This window comes from Plectropomus leopardus, chromosome 10 (genome assembly GCF_026936395.1).
Source record: "Plectropomus leopardus strain MGB_pleo_1.0 chromosome 10, ASM2693639v1, whole genome shotgun sequence".
In the NCBI taxonomy this organism is placed as follows: domain Eukaryota; kingdom Metazoa; phylum Chordata; class Actinopteri; order Perciformes; family Serranidae; genus Plectropomus; species Plectropomus leopardus.
Window position 1 is genome coordinate 17,024,342 of NC_142185.1, and position 22,677 is coordinate 17,047,018.

Sequence of the window (22,677 nt, forward strand, 5' to 3'; positions counted from 1 at the left end):
AAACAAGACAGATGATAGTAGTGCTATATAATTTACTAAAACATACACATGTATGTTTTGTTTAAAACTATCCTGACATAAAAAAATCCCCCTGCGAAAGCTCTTTTTTTTTACCTGTTTGACAGATCAAAAGTTGCAGATGCCTAACACTGAATCTTCTTTGTCATTTTTCTCCCAGAATCCACTGCAGTTTGGGGACTCAGACTGTGATTCATCAGAGGCAGAGTGCTCCGATGCCACCATTAGGAACAACAAAGTCGGGGCTCCTTCCTCGTGGTGAAACCCGCCCCGGGGCTCGGTTCTGTTTTTGCCTGGAGGCCATCATGTCCCGCTCTGCCCTGCAGAAAATACAGCAATAAGAGGACGACATTGTAAACAAAGCTCCTTATAGCAAAGCCCCATGCAATCTCTCCCAGAACCTCCCACCCCGAAAAACCTTCCCTTCATAAACCTCCCCATTCCCCTCATGTCTAGCACAGCATCCAGGCAACCCATGGCAGGGATTCCCTTTTGAATGATAATGTACAGTAGATAGTATAACATTCATAATTTATTTTTGTCTGAGTTTTGAAGGAAAATTCAGGACATCTGTAAATTCTCTGAACAGAGACGAAAAAAACTGACATTTTGAAACTGAGCATGGGCAAAGTGTGTGTTGTGATGATGATGATGACGAGAAGGAGGATGTGTTGACGTATCAGAGGCGAGCAGTGCGGAGTTACATCACTGCGATCGTCGGTCTCAGGTGACTGACGTAGACAAGGAGTGTCACTACAAGCCTGTCATTGCTCTCAGCGTCTTACTGTTTTAGAAGGAAATTCCCAACCAACAAGGACCCACTCTTACTGAAGATCAACCTGCTTTTTCGTGAGTTTACAGTGCAGAGCCCCAGCTCCCTGCCTGGGGCTCATGAAAACAGTGCAAACACCAGCATGAACAACCTGCCTCGCAACTGGACTCCCTCTTTCCCTAGAAACCACCACGTGTGTCTAAGTCAGTCATCAGGATTCCCGCTGAATTGTCCAAGCATGCCTGTGCAGCTCGCAAAAAAACGCTGCCGTAAGACTGCATGAAGTGGACAAGCTTGCAGAGAAGAAGAGTCGGCTGAGAGTCAAGGAAAAGATAAACAAAAAAAACTCTTCCTCTGTAACCCAGCTCGTCCTTCTCCAAGACAACGTCATTGTCATCATCAATCAGATGTCATGACCATGGGGAGTTATCAGTGTGTGTGCGTGAACACAAAGCCCTTTCCTCTCCATTTGACATTACAGTTTCAAGTCTCATCTCAGGATTGTTCAAGGACTGTGAGGAACTGGACTGGACCAATTGTTGTATGTAGGAATCTTTGAGTGGCACATAATATGGACCATATATTAAAAAAACAAAGGTCTTACAGATAGCCTTGATGTCCAACCCTTTATTGTTGTAACAGACATTAATTTTATGTAGAGCATTTTAGTTGCAATCCAGGTGCAGTATCCTATTTCTTGAAGGTGCAGCATCTCCCATTTACAACTTTCCAGCAGGGTAATTTCTACTGTCTGACATGCAATGTCCAAAAATAATTGTTTTCTGTGCTGTGGTGAATAAAACAGCAATAATGTCGGTTGAGGCTCAGGTGAGAAAGAAGTGCTCAGGATGCAGGGCGTCTAGCTGGCTAGACACTACAGTGACTGGTGGCTAGAGAAAAGAGCAGTAAGTGTCAAACTGCTTCCTATTATAGATGCTATATTTTTTAAATTGTCCCATTTTTATGAACGGGCCTTTCATGAGGTGGGGGTGGGGGTGCTCAGGTTTTATGTTGCTGATTTGAGAGTAGGAGCAATATATTTAGAGCCACTAGATGGCAACAGTTACAATATTTTTCCATGTGTTAAGTAAAAGCTCCATTCCTGTTTTTTCTACACAATTTATCTGATGTTTCCTGTGACCATCCAAGAATCAATAGCAATATTACAATTTTTGACTTGTTGTCTTTGAAAGGGGATACTGCACCTGTGAGAGCTTTATTTTTTATTTTTTATCCCCATTAGAGTGTTTGTCGTCCACCTTAATGATTCTGCGGTTGAGAAAAATAAGGGTTGAATTTAAAGATAATGATGTCAAGACGTCAGCTCAAGTGTGCGCAGACGGCTGAGATTCTAAGTTAGGAATAAGCCAGAGACGAGACCACGGAGCAATTAAGCTGCTCTTGGTTTTCAACAACCTCATCTCAGTGTTAGTTACTCCTGTATATAAACATCTGTAAATGTAATCTGTTATTGTCCCCCCTCTCTGTCTCTCTCTCTTTTTCTCTTTCTCCGACGTATCGCACAGCTCTGACAGAGCACTTGTGTCGCTGATGACCAGCCCGAGGGGTTGAAAATGAGCAGGAAATCCTTCATCTGTATTACATCAGTATTGAACACTGCAGGAGGGTGTGAGTCAAGAGTAGCACAAGGTGAATCTAAAACTGTACTGATGGATCAGTTACCTTTTGCTTGAAAGCTTTGGGAAGGTACCGAAAGCAGCTGCTGCCTTTCCTCGAGCCTCCTTCTTCTCTATGTTTACGTTGGTGTGAAATAACTTAGTGTATTGTAATGACTGGGTGATCCGATCAAGCTGTTAATAACATTGTCTTTCTGGCATATATCCTGTGAAGTATGATTGTTGTTAAGTTTTAATTTAATTTTGATTTTTTTTGTTCCTTTGTAGCTGGCCTACATGATTATTGAGTTAATTTATTATGAATGACTGGTAAGGTGTTCTTTTTAATTTCAGGCAGCTTTAGAAATTTCATGACCTATGATTTCTCCTAAAGTATTATTTAAAGGAAGCACAATGAATTGGTGTGGAAAGAGGACAGTATTTGTGTGGCAGAACAAAAGCATTGTCATATCATAGGCATCATTTTTGTCTTTTTGACCCTGCGGGGGACCATTCATCATTTAGATCATCAAGTATTGATTTAGCATCAGTAATAAGCAACATCAGGCGTTCCTGAAGCTTTCTTATCTCGACATAAGCTAAAAGGAATCACTTCTACTACAGCCAAAAGCCAGTCGGTGCACTGTCACAGCAGGGTAAATGAGATAAGCGTGAAAGCATGCGTGATGCCGATTTCTGTACTTCTGCAGAGATCCCCTCCTCTTGTTTTTAAATCAAAGTTACTTACATCTGAATTTCTGTGAAATTGTTTCTAACGGTAGACATCATGTTGCCTCACCCCATGTATCAAACATCTGTTTCTTTGTTACTCTCATTTCCAACTCCCTTTCCTGTTGAATGGCATTACGATCAACCAATCCTTTCAGTTTCCTGTATTATCCAGTGTACAGTGCAATGGGTATCTGGGAGAATAAAATCAGAGCAAACAACTGCATGGAATAAATGCTGATGTACTGTACCCAATACACTGTGGTCTGTCTCTTATGTGACACAATAGATGCTTGCTAGTCTAAATATTTGATTGTAATGAATAGATTTATTAAGTTTGAGATGTTACTTTCATGCATGTTATATGTGCATAGATGCTGTAGTCCAAAGATTTTATACAACATTAATCATAACCAGGATTGTACAAGTACTGATGCAGCACAACCTCATGTTTTGACAAAATATATTATGTTACACTTTCATTATTTGTTTGAACGTTCAGTTATACTTTCTGTGAATTTTATAACACCAGTCACATGTTAAGATGCTGATTCTAAAGAACACCAAAAGTAGACTTAAAAAACATTATGTATGACTTGCAATTGTATGCACAAATACCTCCTTAGATTGAAAATATACTCAAATTCCCAGATAAAACACTGTGGCCATGACCAGTTGCTATAGCCCTGATATGAAGTTTTTGACTTGATACAGGTTTTGACTTAGTCACAGTATTTAGTTTTCATCAGTTTGAGTGTGCATTAGGCAAACTGGTATAGATTTTAATGTAAGATATACTGAAGTAGTTTATATTAAAAATTAAAGCCTTAATCAAGGGCCCTCAGGTTATTTTTTACCCTATCAGGGGCAGTGAATACTGTGGCATACTTAATATAATCTATTTTATTGTTAATATATCCTATACACACATTTCTTTACTTTGTGTACTGGCACAAAATATTATTTGACATTACACTGGCCTAATAACACAGATGGATTAATGACAACAGCATCATCAATGCATTATTAATCATTAATGATTAATGTTTCTGCATATCTGTATCCAAGGGCCCAGCATTACACATAATGTTATGCTGCCAAGGGAGATGAACATAAACCCATGGATTCATATTTTCATCGTTAGCTCTTGCTCCACAGTTCTACATCAGAAGCAGAGTGGGAAATCTTTTATTGATCCCCGCAAGGAAATTGTGGTGCCAGCACAAAAAAATAGAAAAATAGAAACAAAAATAGAAATACAATAATAGTAAATGTTTAAATATTTTTTTATAAAGTATGCATTATATGCTCAGTATGTAAGTCAAATATATGTAAGTAAGAATAACACTAAAAATATATAGAATATAGCCCACATTCAAGAGTTGGAAGAATATTGCACTTTTGAATCATTGCACAGAGGATTGCTGTGATTGAAATATTGCAACAAATATTGCAGTTATGGCAGTGATATAAAATAATGAATATTACTCTGTGACTAAATGTTGGCGGTGTTTCCTTGAGCGTGATTATTAGCGCAATAAAAACCTGTCGAAATTTGTTCGTGTTTTACGTGCTGCTGTTGAGTTTTATTATTGCGTAAACTTCGGGGCTGGTTGAGCAGGCGGGGTTAATGTCGTAAGAGACGCTGCAGATGGAGCACAGTTCAGCCGGGCGGTGCGGGGTCATAAAGTAAACGCCCACTCCGTATGCACTCCACCCCGCGAGCTCTCCTTTGGACAGGGAGGAGTCACGCGCTGGAAACTGCTGTACGTTTACTCAAGTTTAACCCACCAACGCAAACGAGGAAGCACCTCGGTGTACAAACAAACCACTTTATTTAGCTAGTTAACGGACATTTCTTCATTTTGACCCGGTTGCAGTGTTTTAAACCGAGGAGGTCAAAATGTCCTCGATGGACTTTGAGAAGCTGAAGATGACAGGAGCAGGTCGAGCCATGGCAGTGTTGACCAGCGGTGGAGATGCACAAGGTGACTTTCAACTGTCAAATTAGCATTACACGGCAGTTAGCGGCCTTAAAGTGCATTACCCTGCTGCTAAGACAACTTTCTGCAGGGAACATTTGACATTTGCTCACAGGTCAAAGGTCGTTTTGGGCTGCATAGACGTTTTGCAACTTGTGTAACGTTAACTCACGCACCGTACAATTACTCAACGAACTGTACTTAAGGTACAGTCTGAGGTAACGTTAGGGACTGTACTTTATTTAGTAAGTTATTAGTAGTAGTATTTAGTAAGGGAACGGCTGCGTGTGAGTTATTTTTAACTTTTTTGTTTTTCCTTGAGCCTCCCTCAGTGACTAAATGCATGACCCTCCCGTCACCGTAAATAACCAAATTCCACAGTTTCTGGCTTTGATAAATAGTGTAATTTTGCAAAAGAAAACATGCCTTTCAAACCCAGATGTGCGTTTTGGAGTTTCCAGGGTATTTGAAATAAGTAAATAATAGAACCAAAAGATAAAAATGTTTGTGTGCAAGGGAAATTATGTCTATCCAGATTTCAATTAGTTAAACTTAACCTACACTTAACTTAGTATTTCTGTTTTCTGCCACGTTATACCTCTTCTCCACTAGCCACTTCTCAGAGGCAGATATTTACTGATATGTACTTTTTACCCTACTATCCTTTTTTTAACACTTGAGTATTAGTCACTTTGCAGATTCTGATTAAAAACACAAAATATAGCCTAATCAGAAAAATGAATAGGGGTGTGTAATAGTTTAAGATAACCTTGTAGTAATCCCCTGGTGGAAATTCCTAGGCTATACAGTAGTAATTAAAAATTGTCCCACATTTACCAGCTGCGACATTGGAGTACTTATGACATGAATGCATCAAAAATTATAATCCAATATCATGCATTATATTATTCTGAAAGGACATTCTGCATAATGAGTACTTTTACTTGTGGCACTTTAAGTATACATTGATGGAAATTGTTCTGTACTTATTTTATATTAGAATTTCAAATTCAGGGCTTACTTATAACTGACTAGTGTCACTTATCTACAATAACAGAGCACTTCTAAACTATGATGTTATGACTTTAACTATGATATTATTACTTTAACTCAAATACAAGATACTACTTGTACTTCTCCCACATCTGGTAACTCATACAGTGCCAAGTCGGTTCAAGTTAATCTTATTAAGGACTTTGGTTACTGTCTCTCTGCAGAGCGGATGGCACCTTTGCCCAATAAGCTATAAAGAAATCACATCCCGCACAGTGTTTGATTTCCTCATGAAGGGTAATTGTGCAACAGCTTGTGTGAAATGACTTGAGAAGTTGAGGTGAATCTAATATTTTTGTGCAACTGTCCTTGACCCAGGGATGAATGCTGCTGTCAGAGCTGTGACCAGAATGGGCATCTATGTGGGGGCTCAGGTCTATCTTATTCATGAGGTAAACAAGCTGTTTGTATTAATATGACCTTATTAAACACAGAATAACGTGTTTATTCCTTATTGACTGGCTCGCTTTATTCTTGACATTAACAAACAATTTGAAAAAATACCCTTCAGGGATACCAGGGTCTGGTGGATGGAGGAGACAACATCAAACTGGCTCACTGGCACAGTGTGACTAATATCATCCAACAGGTAGGTTGAAATATTACCGTCCGTCATTGTTGACAGCGGTGGTAAAAGTAGCTATAATGGGGCTTTTTCAGAGCAGGCATTTTGACTCGTAATACTTTGAAAAGCACACGTTACAAAATAACACAGTAAGAAGCTGTGCTGTAAGCAGAATAATTATTTTAATGACTCACACCTGAAAAAGTGCCTTAATTGTATACTATTTTAGAATTATTGTTGTTTCTTTCTGGTCTTAAATATCTCTCTATTGTTTTAATACGACTTGTATTATTTCATCCATCTCCTCTCATCTCTTATCTCCCTGACTGTAAAATACTGGTTATAACCTGGTAAGTGGTCTTGCTGCATGTGCCTTATCAGTTAAAGAAGCAGCAAGTTGCATTAATCAAAAGAAAATTCTAAGCAATCCCATTGTGATTTTTGCATTAGGTGTCTTGAATTTATGCAGCAAATGTGTGTAAGGGCATGTTCCACTCTAAAGCAAGACTATTGTGTTTTTTGTTTTAGTGTTTAACCTACATCAAAATATTCAGATGTGTTCATATTTAGTGTTGCACTGGTTCCCAACCCAATTTTGGCAAGTTTGTATGCATTTATTTCTTGTAAAACTATTGTTTTATAGATATTTTTACTAATTGTTGTTCAACTTTGCCTGAACTTCAGTGTTCACAGTATTTAAAGTTAATGGCTGTAATGTTGCTTCCCTCTCTCCAGGTGTTTCTAGAGAAAAGTCTCAAAAATAAATCTAATTTTTATGTAGCAGAATGTAGTTGGGTTTTTTTTCTTATTTCCTACTCTAATAATTATCTCATGGCTCTTAGCTTCATCCCACCCCTTGTGGGCTTGGGAACCACTGCTGTGTAGGAGGTGGTTTGCAGTTCACATTTGGCATGAGAGAGCACATCACAAATATAACTCGAGTGACTGTGTGTGATCTGTTTCCAGTCACTGCTCACATTTCATCTAATCTGAATCCACCAGCTTAGATATCTGATGTGTCTAACAATACCAGAGAAAAAGAAATGTTTCTGTCACTGAGCATGAGATTTTTCAGAGACAGGTGACAATGTCCTGTTTCTTTTGATTTGGTTTGTCACTTGTTATATGACTTCTCTGCTGTAGGGTGGGACTGTGATCGGTAGCGCCCGATGCAAGGCATTCACAACTCGTGAGGGCAGGCTTGCTGCTGCCTTCAACCTGGTGAAGAGAGGCATCACCAACCTTTGTGTGTGCGGAGGAGACGGCAGCCTCACCGGAGCCAACATCTTTCGCAGTGAGTGGAGCAGTCTGTTGGACGAGCTCGTGAAGAAAGGTAAAGTGCTCTCATTGTCAACTTGTCACTGAGTCTTGAAAAGTAGTTCACCCTCATTATGTCTTCATACTGCATATTACAAACAATACAGTGAATATATTTATTTCTATCCTGAAATAGTCTTCAGTTAGCATTTATGTTTATCTATCATTCTGTAGTAATATTATCATAATTTCTTCGGTGTATCTGATAGTAAGCTGATAGTGTGACATTAAAAACATGAATGTGTGTGTTTGTGTTTCTTCAGGAAGGATCACAGACACTCTGGCCAAGCAGCACGACCACCTGAACATTGTGGGGCTCGTGGGCTCCATCGACAATGACTTCTGCGGCACTGACATGACCATTGGAGCTGACTCAGCGCTACATCGCATCATGGAGATAATTGATGCCATCATGACCACTGCACAAAGGTCAGACACTATTGAACAGAGGCAGCACTGAAGCAGCTGGTATTTTATAAAAGTAATTAATATAAGGTCACTGAAAAGAGTAATCCTTATTTGTTCAGCAATTCTTACTAAATATGAACATGTAAAAAGATCACAGTAGTAAATATATTTATAGAAGTAATAGACATACTATCTAGTATCTATTATGGCCTAAAACATGCTATTTGAAGATGTTGCTGAAGGCTCAGAGAAATTATCATAAGCATATTTTCCAAATTTATAGAAAAATGATTCATGAATAAAAAAAAAACTTCATGTAAAAAAACTATCAGTAGATTAATTGATATTAAAAGCAATTGTTTGTTGTAGCTCGTTTTAATTAAACCTAACTTAATGTGTATTTATACCTGCACAATGTAATGATAGAACATAATCATCTAAGCCAAGTTTTGTTAAAACCCCACTCACCCATTCAAGCCTCTTTGGCATGTGATCTTGCCTGGGCTTGCTCCCCTGGCTCTCAGCAAGCTGCTACAATCTGCAAATTCTCTGTTTCTATGCTCACATACCTGTTTTGTATCTTCTCCAGTCACCAGCGCACATTTGTTTTGGAAGTCATGGGGCGACACTGTGGGTGAGTAACCCTTAGCCATTCTGCTGTCCGTTATACACGGCCGCTGAATAAAACAAATGACTCTGTGCTATTTACTCCAGATATCTGGCCTTGGTATCAGCACTGGCATCCGGAGCAGACTGGCTCTTTATTCCAGAGGCTCCCCCTCAGGAGGGTTGGGAAGACCGGATGTGTGACCGTTTAGAGCATGTAAGACACAAAAACTAGTCAAGACTGTGTGTAGTGTTGTCACTAATGTACTATATATGTATTCACAGGAGAGGGTACTCTGTTTTGAAGTAGGAGAAACACAGACATGCTGTGGTCTACAAACATAGAGGAATAGAGGCTGAAGAGCTCTTTTAAATAAAGGAATTTGAGGCAGAATTGTGCTTCCTGAGTTGCTGGCTAAAATGTATGTATCTGTTTACTTCCAGAGCCGCATATCAGGGTCAAGACTCAACATTATTATCATGGCAGAAGGAGCCATTGACAGAAATGGCAAGACCATCTCCTCAACTTATGTAAAAGATGTAAGTCTAAAGATTTAAGAACTGGGGCTGATTGACGACTGTCTATACTGTAGGTAACAGTATAGTGATGATACTGAAATTTAATTTAAATATTGCACAGGCCAAGGTGGAAGTGGCAGAGAGAAGTTTAGTATTCAAAGTTTACTTTCAAATGTTTGACTTATAAGGAAAAAAAAACTTTTCTATCATTGTATCTCTGTTGTGTATGCCTGCTAAATAACAAAGTAGTATTACACTGAAATGCTTCCATGTATGTTTGAAGCTGGTGGTAGAGAGGCTGGGTTATGATACCAGAGTGACAGTCCTCGGACACGTTCAGCGAGGAGGAGTCCCCTCAGCATTCGACAGAATACTGGTGAGTGAACATACTGAATTTTTTTCATGCTACAAAAATCTGTCTGTAACTTCTGCGACTCTTTGTCAGCCACATATTCCATCAGTCTCCATCCAAGCAGCGCTTGATCCTTCCAAATTAGTCCGCACCAAGTATCAAATAGACTGAAAAAGTAAGAGACATACAAAAGAAGAAACCCCTGCAACATTTTCACTGGCATCCATGCTGCTTTCTGCAGTTTTAAACTGGTTTTCTGGCATGTTTTTTTGTTAAACATGGCACACCAGAACAAAAAAAAGAAAGGCATACCTGTCAGCTGGCAATGGGAAAGCACTCTATTGTAAGTGGGATTTCTCACAAGCATAGAAAATCAGCATATACATGTTATTTTTGGTGGAAAAGAGGTATTGGACAAGTTATTGTCTTAATCCATATAACCAATACAAGACATTACAGATGTGTAGGAGGTGATAAAAAGCAGTCAGCACACTAGACTATGCTACCATAAACATAAAATAAATTACCATGGAAATCATGTTTCGAGCTTCACGCTCTTCATCAGACAAAATACAATGCAGAGACACACCCTCAAATACCTACTAGGCCAGGTGGCATGACAGAGTACCTGACAGGTCACCTGGTCCCAGCTGGCTTCCTTCCATGAACACATACAAACATGCATATAGACAGAAATATATATAAAACAACTTTTAACATGCAAAATAAAAATGCAAGTTTGCAAAAGTGTAAATTAAAAAAAAACCCAATTGTGATAATGTATTGAAAAATTTACACAAACAAAGATCCATGAGACACCTCAAAAGGTGGTGAGTTCACACATAATGCATAGTAAACAAGCACACAAAAAATAGAGTACGCCATATGAACTCAGAGAACCTATATGGCTCCAAAGTGTATTTCACGAAATACATACACTTGTTTGTCAGAAGAAGACCTTCTTTAAAGTGCCTAAATCTAATCAGAACAACTTGAATATCACATGACCAAGGAGGCGAGACCCTCCAATATTCATTATCTATGAATTTAAATTTCAGAGCACTAAGTTGGGTGTGGAGGCGGTGATTGCGCTGATGGAGGCCTCACCTGACACCCCAGCCTGTGTCATCGGCCTGTCAGGTAACCATGCCGTTCGTCTCCCTCTAATGGAGTGTGTAGAGATGGTGAGTCACTCTCCTCTCTTCTATAATTGATCTTAGTAGATATACACAGAAACAGCGGGAGGTTTCTATATTTTCTGACTGTGCCATCATTTTCAGACCAAGTTGGTGCAGACAGCCATGAATGAGAATAGGTTTGATGAAGCTGTCAAACTGCGTGGAGGGTGAGAGCTGAGATGCTAATCATGCATATTAAATAGTTAATATCATTATATTATAATGCAAAACAGTCTTGAAGACACATTTTTTTAAAGTCCAATGTAAATGTTCTCTCCATTCATAATAATTTCATGATGCACAGGATTTCATGTTTTTTCCTTTGATAATAAGTCCAAGCTGAAAAAAACAATAATTTTCTTGCAGGAGTTTTGAGAACAACTGGAACATCTACAAGCTCCTTGCCTTCCAGAAGCCTGCTCAGTCTCAGGTAAGTCTCTCACTAACATAACACACACACACACACACACACACACACACACACACACATACAGTATGTGTAGCCGTAACATGTATAAAAGAAAAGTATTTCAGCACTGGGGGACACACATAAAAAGCCGAGGGTTTGGGCGTCCACCACAAGGAATTTTTGTGGCTTTCTGAATACATTTATGGTTGAACTGTCTGTATTTTTTGTCAAAATAAAACTCCTCTGCAACAGTTCTTCGCTGTTTTTATTTTGGGAGGACAAATTCATGTTATAAATATTGAGTGGGATATGTCCGCTGTGTCCCTGCCTGAAATCTTTGCCTATGAAAAGGATCTCCAACCTCAAATATACTCCTAAATATGTGACTTTTGTTTCGTCAGAGTAATTTCTCCTTGGCTGTTCTGAACGTGGGAGCTCCAGCTGCAGGGATGAATGCAGCGGCGAGGTCTGCTGTGAGGATTGCGCTCGCTCATGGACACAAGGTGTATGCTGTCCATGATGGCTTTCAGGGACTTGCCTTTGGGAACGTGAGAGCTTCTACCTCTACAACTTCACCACTTTAATCACTATTTTACCAACAAGTAACCCATATGAGGAAACTGTTGCCTGTTTGTCTGTCTGCAGGTTTCTGAGATGGAATGGAAGAGTGTGGCGGGATGGACAGGCCAAGGGGGCTCACTGCTGGGTACAAAACGGTGAGCAGCAGGACACGTAGTTTCTAAAATGCAAACATATTTAAGTAATCTAAAGAGTACTCCAACAGTTTAGTATTATACTGCCACTGGGGACCTAAAACAGACATATTTAAGGTTACACTTAGGCAATATGACCACATGTACCATTTGTTACTTGTCAGAGATTTTTTTTGTACCCTTTATACTCTTTTATGGATCCCTGTCATGCTCTTGAATGTACTGACCATTGGGAGCAATGAGGAAAATCAATAAGCAAGTCTGCATTACAGATGAATTGGTGTTTTATAATTTTCGGACAATATGAGAAAGCACCTTGAATTGTCAGTTATTCAATTTGCGAGATTATCTTAAACAACAATTTCTCAAGTGACTTTTCATAAAATGCGATATATCTCAATATATGTTATTTTATATATTGATATATAAAATATGTATATATCAATCATATTTTTTTTTATATTTGTACCTTTTTCATAAACCTAGTAATTAGTGGTTCTTTTCCGTTTTCTTTAAGTAAGCCTTTTTCTATCGAGGAGTAAACTGATTATCCATATTTTATGGATATTTCCTATTATATTCAAGGATATTTCCTATTATATTCAAGGTATATTAATAACATTACAGAACAACAGCTAAACTGTACAGTTAACCCAAATAGTATGTGCAATAACTGCAGGACGTTAATGTAAAATGAGCAATTTGGATGAATTTTGAGCAGAATATTATTTCCTGCCGGTGTAATGTTTTTATTTGTATTTTTAGCAATCGTACATACTTTATAGGCTTCAGTGTTTTCTTCTGCCTGACGCTTTGCCATTGTTCTTTTAGCGCTTCAGTTGTAACTCCGTACTTTTCTAATGCAGGATAAGAGAGAGGGAAAGCTCGGTGAATATTGTTTATATTCAGGTCCTCACAAAATAACCATTTCATGTAGTTTTCTTTGCATAGATAAAGGCAATGCTGAAACTTGGGTTTACTGTATACTTTTAAAAAGTTAAACCCCTTAAAATCAAGTCGGCCCTAATGACCCCCAGTGAACCTTTGGTAACCTATTGTGTAGTTCAGGACTCCCACGTTGGGAACCAGCGCTTTAGACCATGTGTTACAGATTGTTTGACACCTCTCTAATTTCTGAGACTCAACAAACCTTCTTCCAGAGCCTGAGACAAATACAACTGTTCTCACAAGCTGCGTAATATTCCCTGTGACTAGCTTTTTTTTTTATGTTTCATGTCCTGTTTCAGAACTCTTCCAAACAAACACATGGAGAAGATCGTGGAAACCATTACCAAGTTCAACATCTCAGCTCTGCTTGTAATCGGAGGGTTTGAGGTACGAGACACAACTCTTCTAAGAACCAGATCTGCAGTTCTTGTACATAATTGTATTATGTCAATGTTACATCAAAGAGGTTTTCAATTTATCTCTTGGTGACTTTCAAAGGCGTATGCAGGTGTGCTGCAGCTGTTTGAAGCTCGGAGTCGCTATGATGAGCTCTGCATCCCCATGTGTGTAATCCCTGCTACCATCAGCAACAATGTCCCTGGAACTGACTTCAGCCTGGGAGCAGACACGGCTGTCAATGCTGCCATGGAGGTAAGACTGAGCAGATGGCAAATTAACAGTGTGACTTTGATGTTTTAGGATTAACATGAATGAGACTTAAACCAAGCCAGAAAACATCATATGTAATATGAGCTGTCATATTACCGAGGCACACTTTGAACTCGGTACACTTAGTCAAAACAGGGGTGACAGTGAGGATTCAGAGCTTTGGTTATCTTTAAAATTTGGGGAGAGGACAGAGACAGGCAAAGCTCTGTAATGGGCTTCAAAGCTGTACACAGCACAGTAGAGGAGAGAGATGATGAGGACGTTAAAGTTTATAATGACTCTTTCTCAACTCCCAGATCCACGACCCTGATCCACGATCCTTGACCCTGCCTTCAAGTGCCAACCATTTACATGATGTTAGAAAAAATTAATTATTGTGTTAGTCCGACTAAAACTGGACTTCTAAAATGCATGTAAGCATGTCAGTCCGACTGATATTCGACTAAACTGAATTTCTCGAAATCAAAATAACGCATCAAGATAATGTAATAAGAAGTCCAGCTATTTCGTCATGAATACACCTTAGTCGGATGTTAACACGACTAGGTGATCTGCACATGCTCCTAGTCACTGCGCCGGCCTCTCAGTGTTTATTGATAGGGACTGTTTGTTACTTGTGAGGGGCGAAGGGTGCTGCCATCAGGTCAGGCAGTTTAAAAAATAAGCACTGAAGAGGGACTTGTGTTTTTAAATTTGGCTTAGATGAGGGACATAAAACTTGAAAAGGTAGTATTTTATATTAGTTTTTAATTAAAAAAAAAAGTCACACCCCAGCCAATCCATTGTATCCATTGTAATCCATTGTACTGGTTGTTATTATTTTTTATTGTAGCCTGCACAAAACTAAATAAAAATTTGATCACAAAAAAAAAAAATTCTCCCCTGGTGCATGTATACTAGGACAAGGTCAGCAGTCCAATTAAATGTAAACATACTGAGTGTCTCCTTGTCACAGTCTTTTTAATATTTTCCTCAGGGTTGCGACAAGATCAAGCAGTCTGCCACTGGAACCAAGAGACGGGTGTTTGTGGTGGAGACTATGGGTGGGTTCTGTGGATATCTGGCAACCTGCACTGGTATAGCTGTGGGTGCTGACGCAGCCTACATCTTCGAAGACCCCTTCAACATCCATGACCTGAAGGTAAAACAACAAGAAAAACCTCCTCTATTTCTCGAACTTTCCCCACAGCTTTCTGTCTCTTCAATGATCTGGCTTTTTGACAGACCAATGTGGAGCATTTGACTGAAAAGATGAAGAAGGACATCCAGCGGGGTCTAGTCCTGAGGTATGTAACACTCGTGTAGCCATACAGAGATTCCTATGCAGGGTAGAAGCCAATAAAAAAAAGTAACTGTGCATCTTTTCATCTACTTTATTTGGGTCTCTCTATATACAGATATTTTTGTTGTTAATACGGAGGTTTTTTAAAATGCCTTCGAAGATGCAGATTTTTAAAGCTCTGGTTACTTTGTATTCATGTAGAGGTGTAAAATAGAGCATTTGGGAAACAATGACATCATCTCCTCAATTGGCACATGCTCATTGTTTCTTTGCATGACGAGAATGCGCCTGAAACAGTAACAGCAAAGGCGCACTACTGGCTTGTTTACATTTTGTAGCACTACTTGGTCTAATGACTACTTTACACTTGTACTTAGTATTACTGCACAACTTCACTGACGAACTGAGCAGTCTTCTGTGCTCAGTTTTTTTGCTCTACCTCAGCTTCAGGTTTAAGTCTGCCAAAACGCAGTTTTGGCTCATCTGGCCCCGTTACACCAGCAGATGGTGGGATAATTTCGAAAGTGGGATTGTTATGGGTGAGGAGTGGAAGGAAAACTTTTACATGTCCAGAGAATCACTTGTATCTTTTAGTGAACTCTTTCATCCTTATATTGAAGGGAAATCAACAGTGAAAAGATCTCCAGTAGGTGTTTTGAAAAAGGTAACATTAGCCTGTGCCCTTTTTATCTGTGTGATGAGGGGAGACAGCTATAGACAGCGAAAGCCAGTGAGCTTTAGGAGTCATTTTTGCATTTTAGTGTGAACTGAGACATTCAAAAAGAAAACAAAGGTCAATGTGGTTTTTTTTTAAACAAAAGGGTGAAATATCTATTTGAAAATTATCTGTATTCGTGTAGACAGGGCCTGCATCTATGTTTTCATGTCTTGGGTTTAGTCTGCTAGCATATTAACACTGGCTAAACACAACGTACTGCTGACCCTGATCAAGTGTTAGAGTTTGCAACTATTTGATCATAAACCAAAGAATTAGACACAGTCGTCCAATATTCCTCACCAAAGTGATCATGGCAAGTGATCTAAACGTTGTTGAGATATCAAAGTTGCAGACTGACCATCTGAAGGACAGTGCTGTCCTTCAAGCCAAACCTTACTATTTGATTTTGACAAAAAAAACCTCAATAGAATATACTCTATCTTCTATGCTGATCATTTTCTCTGTCATAACAGGAATGAAAAATGCCATGAGAACTACACTACAGATTTCATCCATAGGCTGTATTCATCAGAGGGGAAGGGCATCTTTGACTGCAGAGTCAATGTGTTGGGACACCTTCAGCAGGTATGGAGCCACCGTACTGTGAAGGATGGAAGCTGCCAAAATCAAACATAAATAAATTACTTGAGAAATAAATAAATTAAATTAAAGTTATTAAATGTATCAAGAATAATATTAATTAATTGACAAAATGTGGCATTATTTGTTTTAATTTGCCTCTTTATTTACCTTTGCATTAAACCCCCTATTTATTTACTATTCCATTAACTCCCCTTTCATTTATATATTTTTATTCATTTTTACATGTTTTTTTGTATTAAATGTTTTTAATCTTTTTTTATATATATATAAATACATTTAATTTTTGTCCCCTTGCATTTTTCTCCATATATTTCCCCAAACTTAAACCTTTAACAATCAACAATTATAAAGAAATTAGGGTGCTATCATCTAAAGTACATCACACTTTGTCAATTAGCTAATGCCTACATTTATTTTATTTTATTTTTTTGTATATTTAATGGCATATTCATTTATTTATCAAGTTATTTACCTTTTATTTTGGCAGCTTCTGCCCTCCATACCATACCAGTGTCATGGATCGTTGAAATACAGCTTAGCAGATTAAAAAGTTTTTTAATTACAGTGACACTCATAAACTGTTAAGAGAAAGAGGCTTGTAATGCATCAATACTCAGCTCATGTGTTTTTGCTCCAGGGAGGATCGCCTTCTCCCTTTGATAGAAATTTTGGCACCAAGTTGGGTGTGAGGGCTATCCAGTGGCTTTCAGAGAGGTTGACTGAAAACTTCCGACAAGGTAAACTATTGTACAATGCCATAGTTGACATAAATAAACTGCTCTGGTACCCAAAGTCAAACCACAGCAACATAATGATTCCACCGTTTTTCCTGACCAGGTCGCGTGTTCGCCAACTCACCAGATACAGCATGCGTGCTTGGCCTCAACAGGAAGGTCATCAAGTTCAGCCCCGTCACTGAACTGAAGGCTGTGACTGATTTTGAGTAAGCAATGTCAAAGTTTGTCGTTTATTTAAATCGAATAACAATTCCTTATTAATCAATCTTATTAATATCTGATTTGGTTTGTTTTTCAGGCACCGGATGCCCAAAGTCCAGTGGTGGTTAAATCTTCGCTCGATGCTAAAAATGTTGGCCAAGTACCAAACCAGCTTCTGTGAGTACGTCCCAGGAGAGATTGAACATGTGACTCGACGCTCCATCAGCATCGACTCTGGGTTCTGAGTATACTCTCTGCACTTTTTAACCCTTATCTGTCCATCCTTTGCACACCGCATACTTAAAAAAAGGTATTCCATCTGCTCTTATGCATGTCAACAGGATTGACTTCTAAAAGCCAGCATTGATATCAGTCTTGTTAGTCATAGTAGCTATGTTAAATAATGTAAAAATGTAAGTCAGATATTCTTTTATTGCCTTCAATAGAGATTTTGGTAGTCAATCAGGTGTGCCATGTGGCTAATATTGCATTGTATTACTTTATAACTGAATATATTATATAAAGTGGATTGTGTGGTTTGGTATGAAATAACATTATCAGGAACCTCGCGCAAAATAAGAATGTATATCCATGTTATAAAGCTAAAAAATGAGAGCTACAATTTTTTGGAGCTCCTCTATAATATGTGGAAAAGGGGTCCAGTTGTTGGTTTGAGACCATGTATGTTTTACTCACTTAATGTCAGAGTGTGACTCATGGGACCAGTGAGATGTTAATTTGCTTTTATTTAATCGCTGTGAAAGACTGAAACACTGTTTCTGTCATTAATTAATGCAAACTATACCACAATTCACAAAATAACAATACATAGTTTATCACACAGTGTAATAAACTTCACAACTGCTGTACTTAAAATAGAGCAATCTGTAAAGAAATATGAACATATGATGTGTCTTATTTTGATACAAATGCTAATCATCAATCAAATGTCATTCAACAGCGGTATTAAATATATGTTCTTTGTAGTGTGAATAGCTAGTGAAATAAGATATTATATAGTTAACATGTTTAACAGACCAAAATTGGCAAACTTGATGTAAATTTTTAACCGTTTAAGATGGTGGTGTTAAATCATGAACCCTTACCTAACGTATTGGTTATCAACCCATTATATGAGAACATTACAGAAGAAAACAGGTTAACAACTGGTCTTACAAACAACGCAGCATGTCAAATTTTTTACTTCTAGCTCTTAAAAGTTAAATGAAAATGGGAAATCCTCCCTGGTGTTGTCTTTGTTGGTTGTCTGAGGGCTCTCGGAGGAAAAGGCAAACTGGAAGTCTTCACTTTGCTCTGGTTGGCCAAACAAGAACTCAGGACCTGCAAAATCAGAAACATATCTCAAAGCAGGTAACACATGTCACAGAAATTGAGAGATTTGATTTAATACTTACAGGTTGAAGACTTTGATTCTGTGTTTTTCTGAAAGGAGACAGAAATAGTTGTTTTTGCTCAGGTAATACAGAATGAAATAAAAGGGAATTCCAGTAAAAATACTGTACCTTCTCGTTGAAAAAAGAGCTGGTGAAAGCGAAAGATGATTCCTGTAGAGAAACGGGGTGGTAATTTCAAAACTAAGGAACACTGATTTCTGTCAAATCACTTATTCTTTTTGCTCACTCCTCACCTCATACTGTGACGAGCCCACGTCAAATCCGAACCCAGAGAAGCCCGGCGTGCTGGGATCAGAGTTCAGAGAGAACAGAAAAGCTGGAGATTTGGTATCAGAGGGGCCTTGATGTGGGGAGCTGGCGGGGCTAAAGCTGAAGTGAACAAATGAAACATAAATGGCTGTAATGAGTGATTCAAAGTGTCAGATGAGTCAGACAAAGCCTTACGTGAACGGGAATGTCGGGGTAGAAGGAACAGCTGTCATTTTTGCCAGGGAGGACTCCGAATTTGGTTCTTGAGATGATGACTGAGGAAAAGCAACAAGTCCCTCGCTGTCTCCTTCGCTCTGTGCCTGTCCTTCATCTACAGTGACACTTTCCTCCACCTCGTCCTCCGCTGCCTCCTCCTCACCGGAGACTGTGGATTGCTGTTCAGATGTAGAAAACACCTTGAGTATAAAAGCATTTATATTTATAAATTTAAATGTTTAAGTAAGCAATAACAGCATAGATCATGCTGCTTTTATTTGATACAATCTGGACAGGTTTGGTTTAAATTAGCTAAACTGCAACATCTCTTTACAGACACAATGTAAACACAAAGGAAGTAATTAGTCTGGAAATTTGAGTCATACTTGAGTAGAAAATAGATCTACGGTTTATGAAAATTTAAGACTTGTTCAGACTATTTTAAGGCCAATCAGAATTAAATACAAGATAAATAAGTTCAACTTAACAATTACCAAAACTGAAAAAAAAAGTTTTGAGACTAACAGTTTTGCCTAGATGTGGCATGGGGCAGATGAGGGCAGAAAAGAACAGTTAAAGGCCAGGCATTTGTTGTCAGGTTTTATTGGTGATTTTGTATTTTTTCGCTTTGTATGTGCGGTTCAGCGGCTGTTTTTTTTTTTTTTTTTTAAATAGATGTCACCAATTTTTGAAATCTTACAGTACAATGCCAGAAAAAAAAATCAGAAAATCTTTTCTTACTATGTCTTAGTATTTTTAAGATTTATGAAAGATAAGACATTTAAATACCAATTGAGGACTTACTTTTAGATTAATAAATCCAATGCCTTCTAAAAATTTTAATGATCTGCAGGAACGCTGGTTAACATTCGAAATGTATATTTTGTAAAGTCACATTCCTATTCAGTATTTCAGTTCTCTACACTTGTAGCTTTTTGTTTTTTAAATGGTCAAAATCAATCCAGCAGACGCCGAGATAATCTGACTTTTAGTTCTTGGGTCAAGATGGTCTAGGAATTGTAGTCAAACATTACCAAGACTTGGTCCTCTTGTCCAGTTTCCTGCTTCTCTGTGTGCATCTCTTCTGGTCGTGTTTGCTCTGAAGAAATAAATATTCTTATGAGGTCTGATGCAACGGAAACACCCAAACATAGCATCTGGTGTGTCAGGTGTTAGTGGACTTTCCTCCTCTTACCATCCAATTGATCACATGGCCACTGCTCATTGTTTTCTTCCTCTGAAGGGCTGCAGATGGTAGCATACTGCACTTTGTTTTCCTCATGAATTTCTTCAGCATCTGCCTCTACAGTGTTATCGTCATTCTGTGAGACCTGCTGGGGTCATTCAAAGTGGCTACAGGACCAACTTTTTACTTTAATATTTAAGAATTTTCAGAATTTTGAAAGTATCTGAGTACCTCTGTCTGGTTGAGATGAAGAGAAGAGATGTCAATGGAAAAATTTGTTTCCTCCTCTGTCTGAGGGTCTAGTTGTTTTTCTGGTCCTGCTATGGGCTGCTGGACAGGAACACTATAAAGAAAGGTGAGCCTAATTAGAGACAAACTGAGCTTTGCAGAGTCATTACTCTTTGTTATCTATAAGATTCACTGAAAGTTACCTGTCTAGTTGTTTCTCAGTGGAAGAAGAATCAATTTTTAGACCTGGTCAGGCAGAAATTCAATTAACTTTACCATAAGGTGTAAATATTTTGGCTTTTCTGGAGCAAGTTATGATCACAACAAAAGTTTTATTACCAGTGAGATATTCCAGCTCCTTCTGTCTGATTGTTATTTGATCATCACAAGCCTTGATCCTGCTCTCAATCTCCTCCTTTTGAGCCTGCAGCGTGAGGAGCTTTTGAGCAAGAGGATTTTGACAATAATATTCCTTATGTGACTGGAACGTCTTCCTGTAGATAGCGATTCTCTCTCCATAGACGTCCCTTGATGGGACAAATGAAGAACAATTATCAGGTTTGTTTATCATTCCCCTAAAAATAGATTAAATACAATTAAACACCACAGCTAACTGAACCCACATGTCATTCTTGTAGCTGTTTTTTCTGCTCTCCAGTTCTGCTTTCAGGGTCTGCTCATACTGAAGTAGCAGACTGTTACCTGCCTTCATGCTACAATAACATGGATAACAAGTAGTAACATGAATATCCATACTGCACTGTGAATGTTAAGTTATACTTAAAATTTGATTATGTATCAACTAGGTTCATCATGGTTTGGCCCATGTATCACAAGGTCATTATACCTTTTAGCATATTCTTTATTATGTCTCACTGTGTTCAGCTTCCCCTTGATTTCTTCCTCAAGTTTCTTGATATTTTCCTGGATTGTTTCAATGTAAGATCTCCTCTCAGCAATGTCAGCTCTGCAAACTGTTGACAAAAATGCGAGTGCTTGGTGGACATCATTTCACATGATAAAATCTATGATGAACTAGGGCTGCACAATGATAATACTAATTGTCACAATTTTGTTTTCCCACAATGCAATGAACATGATCAACTTTGATATTATTAACTAAATACTGTTGTAGTTTTAAGGTGGCATATTTATTTTCAGATTAAAACAAATGTTTTTTAAGGCTTCTTTTGAAGCTAAGATTTGTTAAATAGCAAGAATGTAGCACAAGATAAATGAAAACAGTGCTCTGTTTATTTAGCTGAAAAATACTGATAAATAATCGCAATCTTAATACTGATCACAATATTCGTGATAATTATTTTGGCCATAATCCTGCATGCCTATGATTAAGTATTTGCTTGTTAGCCTACTTTTAGTATAAATGTTTTGTGTTTGTTCTTTTTTTACAATTAGGTTAAGAAGAGTAACTGTTAGACACAGTGGTAACTTACCTGTAATTTGCTGGTTGATTTCATTTTTCTTTTGGAGAAGCTCCCGAGTTTGAAGGGCTATACAATGAAAAATAATAATAGTATTTTTTATTAGAGAATAATGATTAACCTTTTTTGTAGTAAAATGTATGCCTTATTATCTCAAATGAATTAGTTGGGTCACCGAAGTAGCCTAACAATATCTTATTACCAAAACTAGCTTGCTACTGTCATCCGTTAGCAAAGTAGCTAACGTTAGCTAATGTTAAACGATGAATTTACCGAGTAAACATGAACCAACAACAAAACTACATCTTTTTATTAACGAACAATGAATTCAATAACTGAACTCACCGAACTGAAAGAGAAGGCTGTCAATATTAACAACTGAATATTCGTCGTCCATTTTCAGCCTAACATTTGCGGTATTAGCTGATACTGTCAACTGTCACACAGCGGCCAACGGTCGGACGTTAGGGACTGTTCATCATTTATCACGGGGGGGTGGGGTAGCCTTTTGGCTTTTTTAAAAAATATATATTTTTATTCATATTT

The 22,677-nt window shown here is 38.2% G+C and overlaps 3 protein-coding genes across 6 annotated transcripts in view; 2 read left to right on the plus strand and 1 right to left on the minus strand.

Annotated features, from left to right (window-relative positions):
* The window catches only part of map3k13 (mitogen-activated protein kinase kinase kinase 13), a 40,833-nt gene extending 37,443 nt beyond the window's left edge, over positions 1 to 3,390 (plus strand). For all 3 annotated transcript variants that reach the window (XM_042494642.2, XM_042494643.2, XM_088083166.1), the window contains one exon: positions 179 to 3,390. In XM_042494642.2, coding sequence (XP_042350576.2) covers positions 179 to 280 — 102 coding nt within the window. In that variant the 3' untranslated portion in view covers positions 281 to 3,390. The remainder of the gene's footprint in view (positions 1 to 178) is intronic.
* Positions 3,391 to 4,870: 1,480 nt separating this feature from the next.
* On the plus strand, positions 4,871 to 18,910 carry pfkla (phosphofructokinase, liver a). The gene is made up of 22 exons (XM_042494204.2): positions 4,871 to 5,123; positions 6,489 to 6,562; positions 6,682 to 6,759; positions 7,879 to 8,068; positions 8,316 to 8,481; positions 9,050 to 9,094; positions 9,175 to 9,283; positions 9,511 to 9,606; positions 9,869 to 9,961; positions 10,996 to 11,121; positions 11,218 to 11,282; positions 11,482 to 11,545; positions 11,926 to 12,072; positions 12,170 to 12,240; positions 13,485 to 13,572; positions 13,684 to 13,836; positions 14,831 to 14,995; positions 15,079 to 15,140; positions 16,328 to 16,439; positions 17,095 to 17,194; positions 17,295 to 17,400; positions 17,493 to 18,910. Exons 1-22 carry the CDS (start codon positions 5,039 to 5,041, stop codon positions 17,638 to 17,640), a joined length of 2,343 nt encoding a protein of 780 aa, XP_042350138.1. The 5' UTR covers positions 4,871 to 5,038; the 3' UTR covers positions 17,641 to 18,910.
* Positions 18,598 to 22,586, minus strand: LOC121948757 (uncharacterized). Of its 2 annotated transcripts, XM_088083167.1 has the most exons (14): positions 22,477 to 22,586; positions 22,144 to 22,200; positions 21,537 to 21,663; positions 21,313 to 21,402; positions 21,029 to 21,216; positions 20,893 to 20,935; positions 20,693 to 20,804; positions 20,471 to 20,606; positions 20,310 to 20,374; positions 19,255 to 19,454; positions 19,044 to 19,179; positions 18,919 to 18,960; positions 18,811 to 18,838; positions 18,598 to 18,736 (listed from the first exon to the last, which is right to left on the minus strand). In XM_088083167.1, the coding sequence occupies exons 1-14, from the start codon at positions 22,526 to 22,528 to the stop codon at positions 18,609 to 18,611; spliced, it is 1,404 nt and encodes a 467-aa protein (XP_087939293.1). In that variant the 5' UTR covers positions 22,529 to 22,586; the 3' UTR covers positions 18,598 to 18,608. The 2 variants fall into 2 exon arrangements, with proteins under 2 accessions (XP_087939293.1, XP_087939294.1); XM_088083168.1 differs by lacking the exon at positions 21,313 to 21,402.
* Between the last annotated feature and the right edge of the window lie 91 nt (positions 22,587 to 22,677).

What these genes read in the sequence shown, in the direction of transcription:
- pfkla (XM_042494204.2), top strand. Translation starts at nt 5,039, where the DNA reads ATGTCCTCGATGGACTTTGAGAAGCTGAAGATGACAGGAGCAGGTCGA. An exon ending in TGACTAATATCATCCAACAG is followed by an intron (nt 6,760 to 7,878) that starts GTAGGTTGAAAT and finishes TCTCTGCTGTAG; the next exon opens with GGTGGGACTGTGATCGGTAG. An exon ending in CAGCGGGGTCTAGTCCTGAG is followed by an intron (nt 15,141 to 16,327) that starts GTATGTAACACT and finishes CTGTCATAACAG; the next exon opens with GAATGAAAAATGCCATGAGA.
- LOC121948757 (XM_088083167.1), bottom strand. Translation starts at nt 22,528, where the DNA reads ATGGACGACGAATATTCAGTTGTTAATATTGACAGCCTTCTCTTTCAG. An exon ending in AATCAACCAGCAAATTACAG is followed by an intron (nt 21,664 to 22,143) that starts GTAAGTTACCAC and finishes TTTTGTCAACAG; the next exon opens with TTTGCAGAGCTGACATTGCT. An exon ending in ACTGAGAAACAACTAGACAG is followed by an intron (nt 20,805 to 20,892) that starts GTAACTTTCAGT and finishes CTTTCTTTATAG; the next exon opens with TGTTCCTGTCCAGCAGCCCA.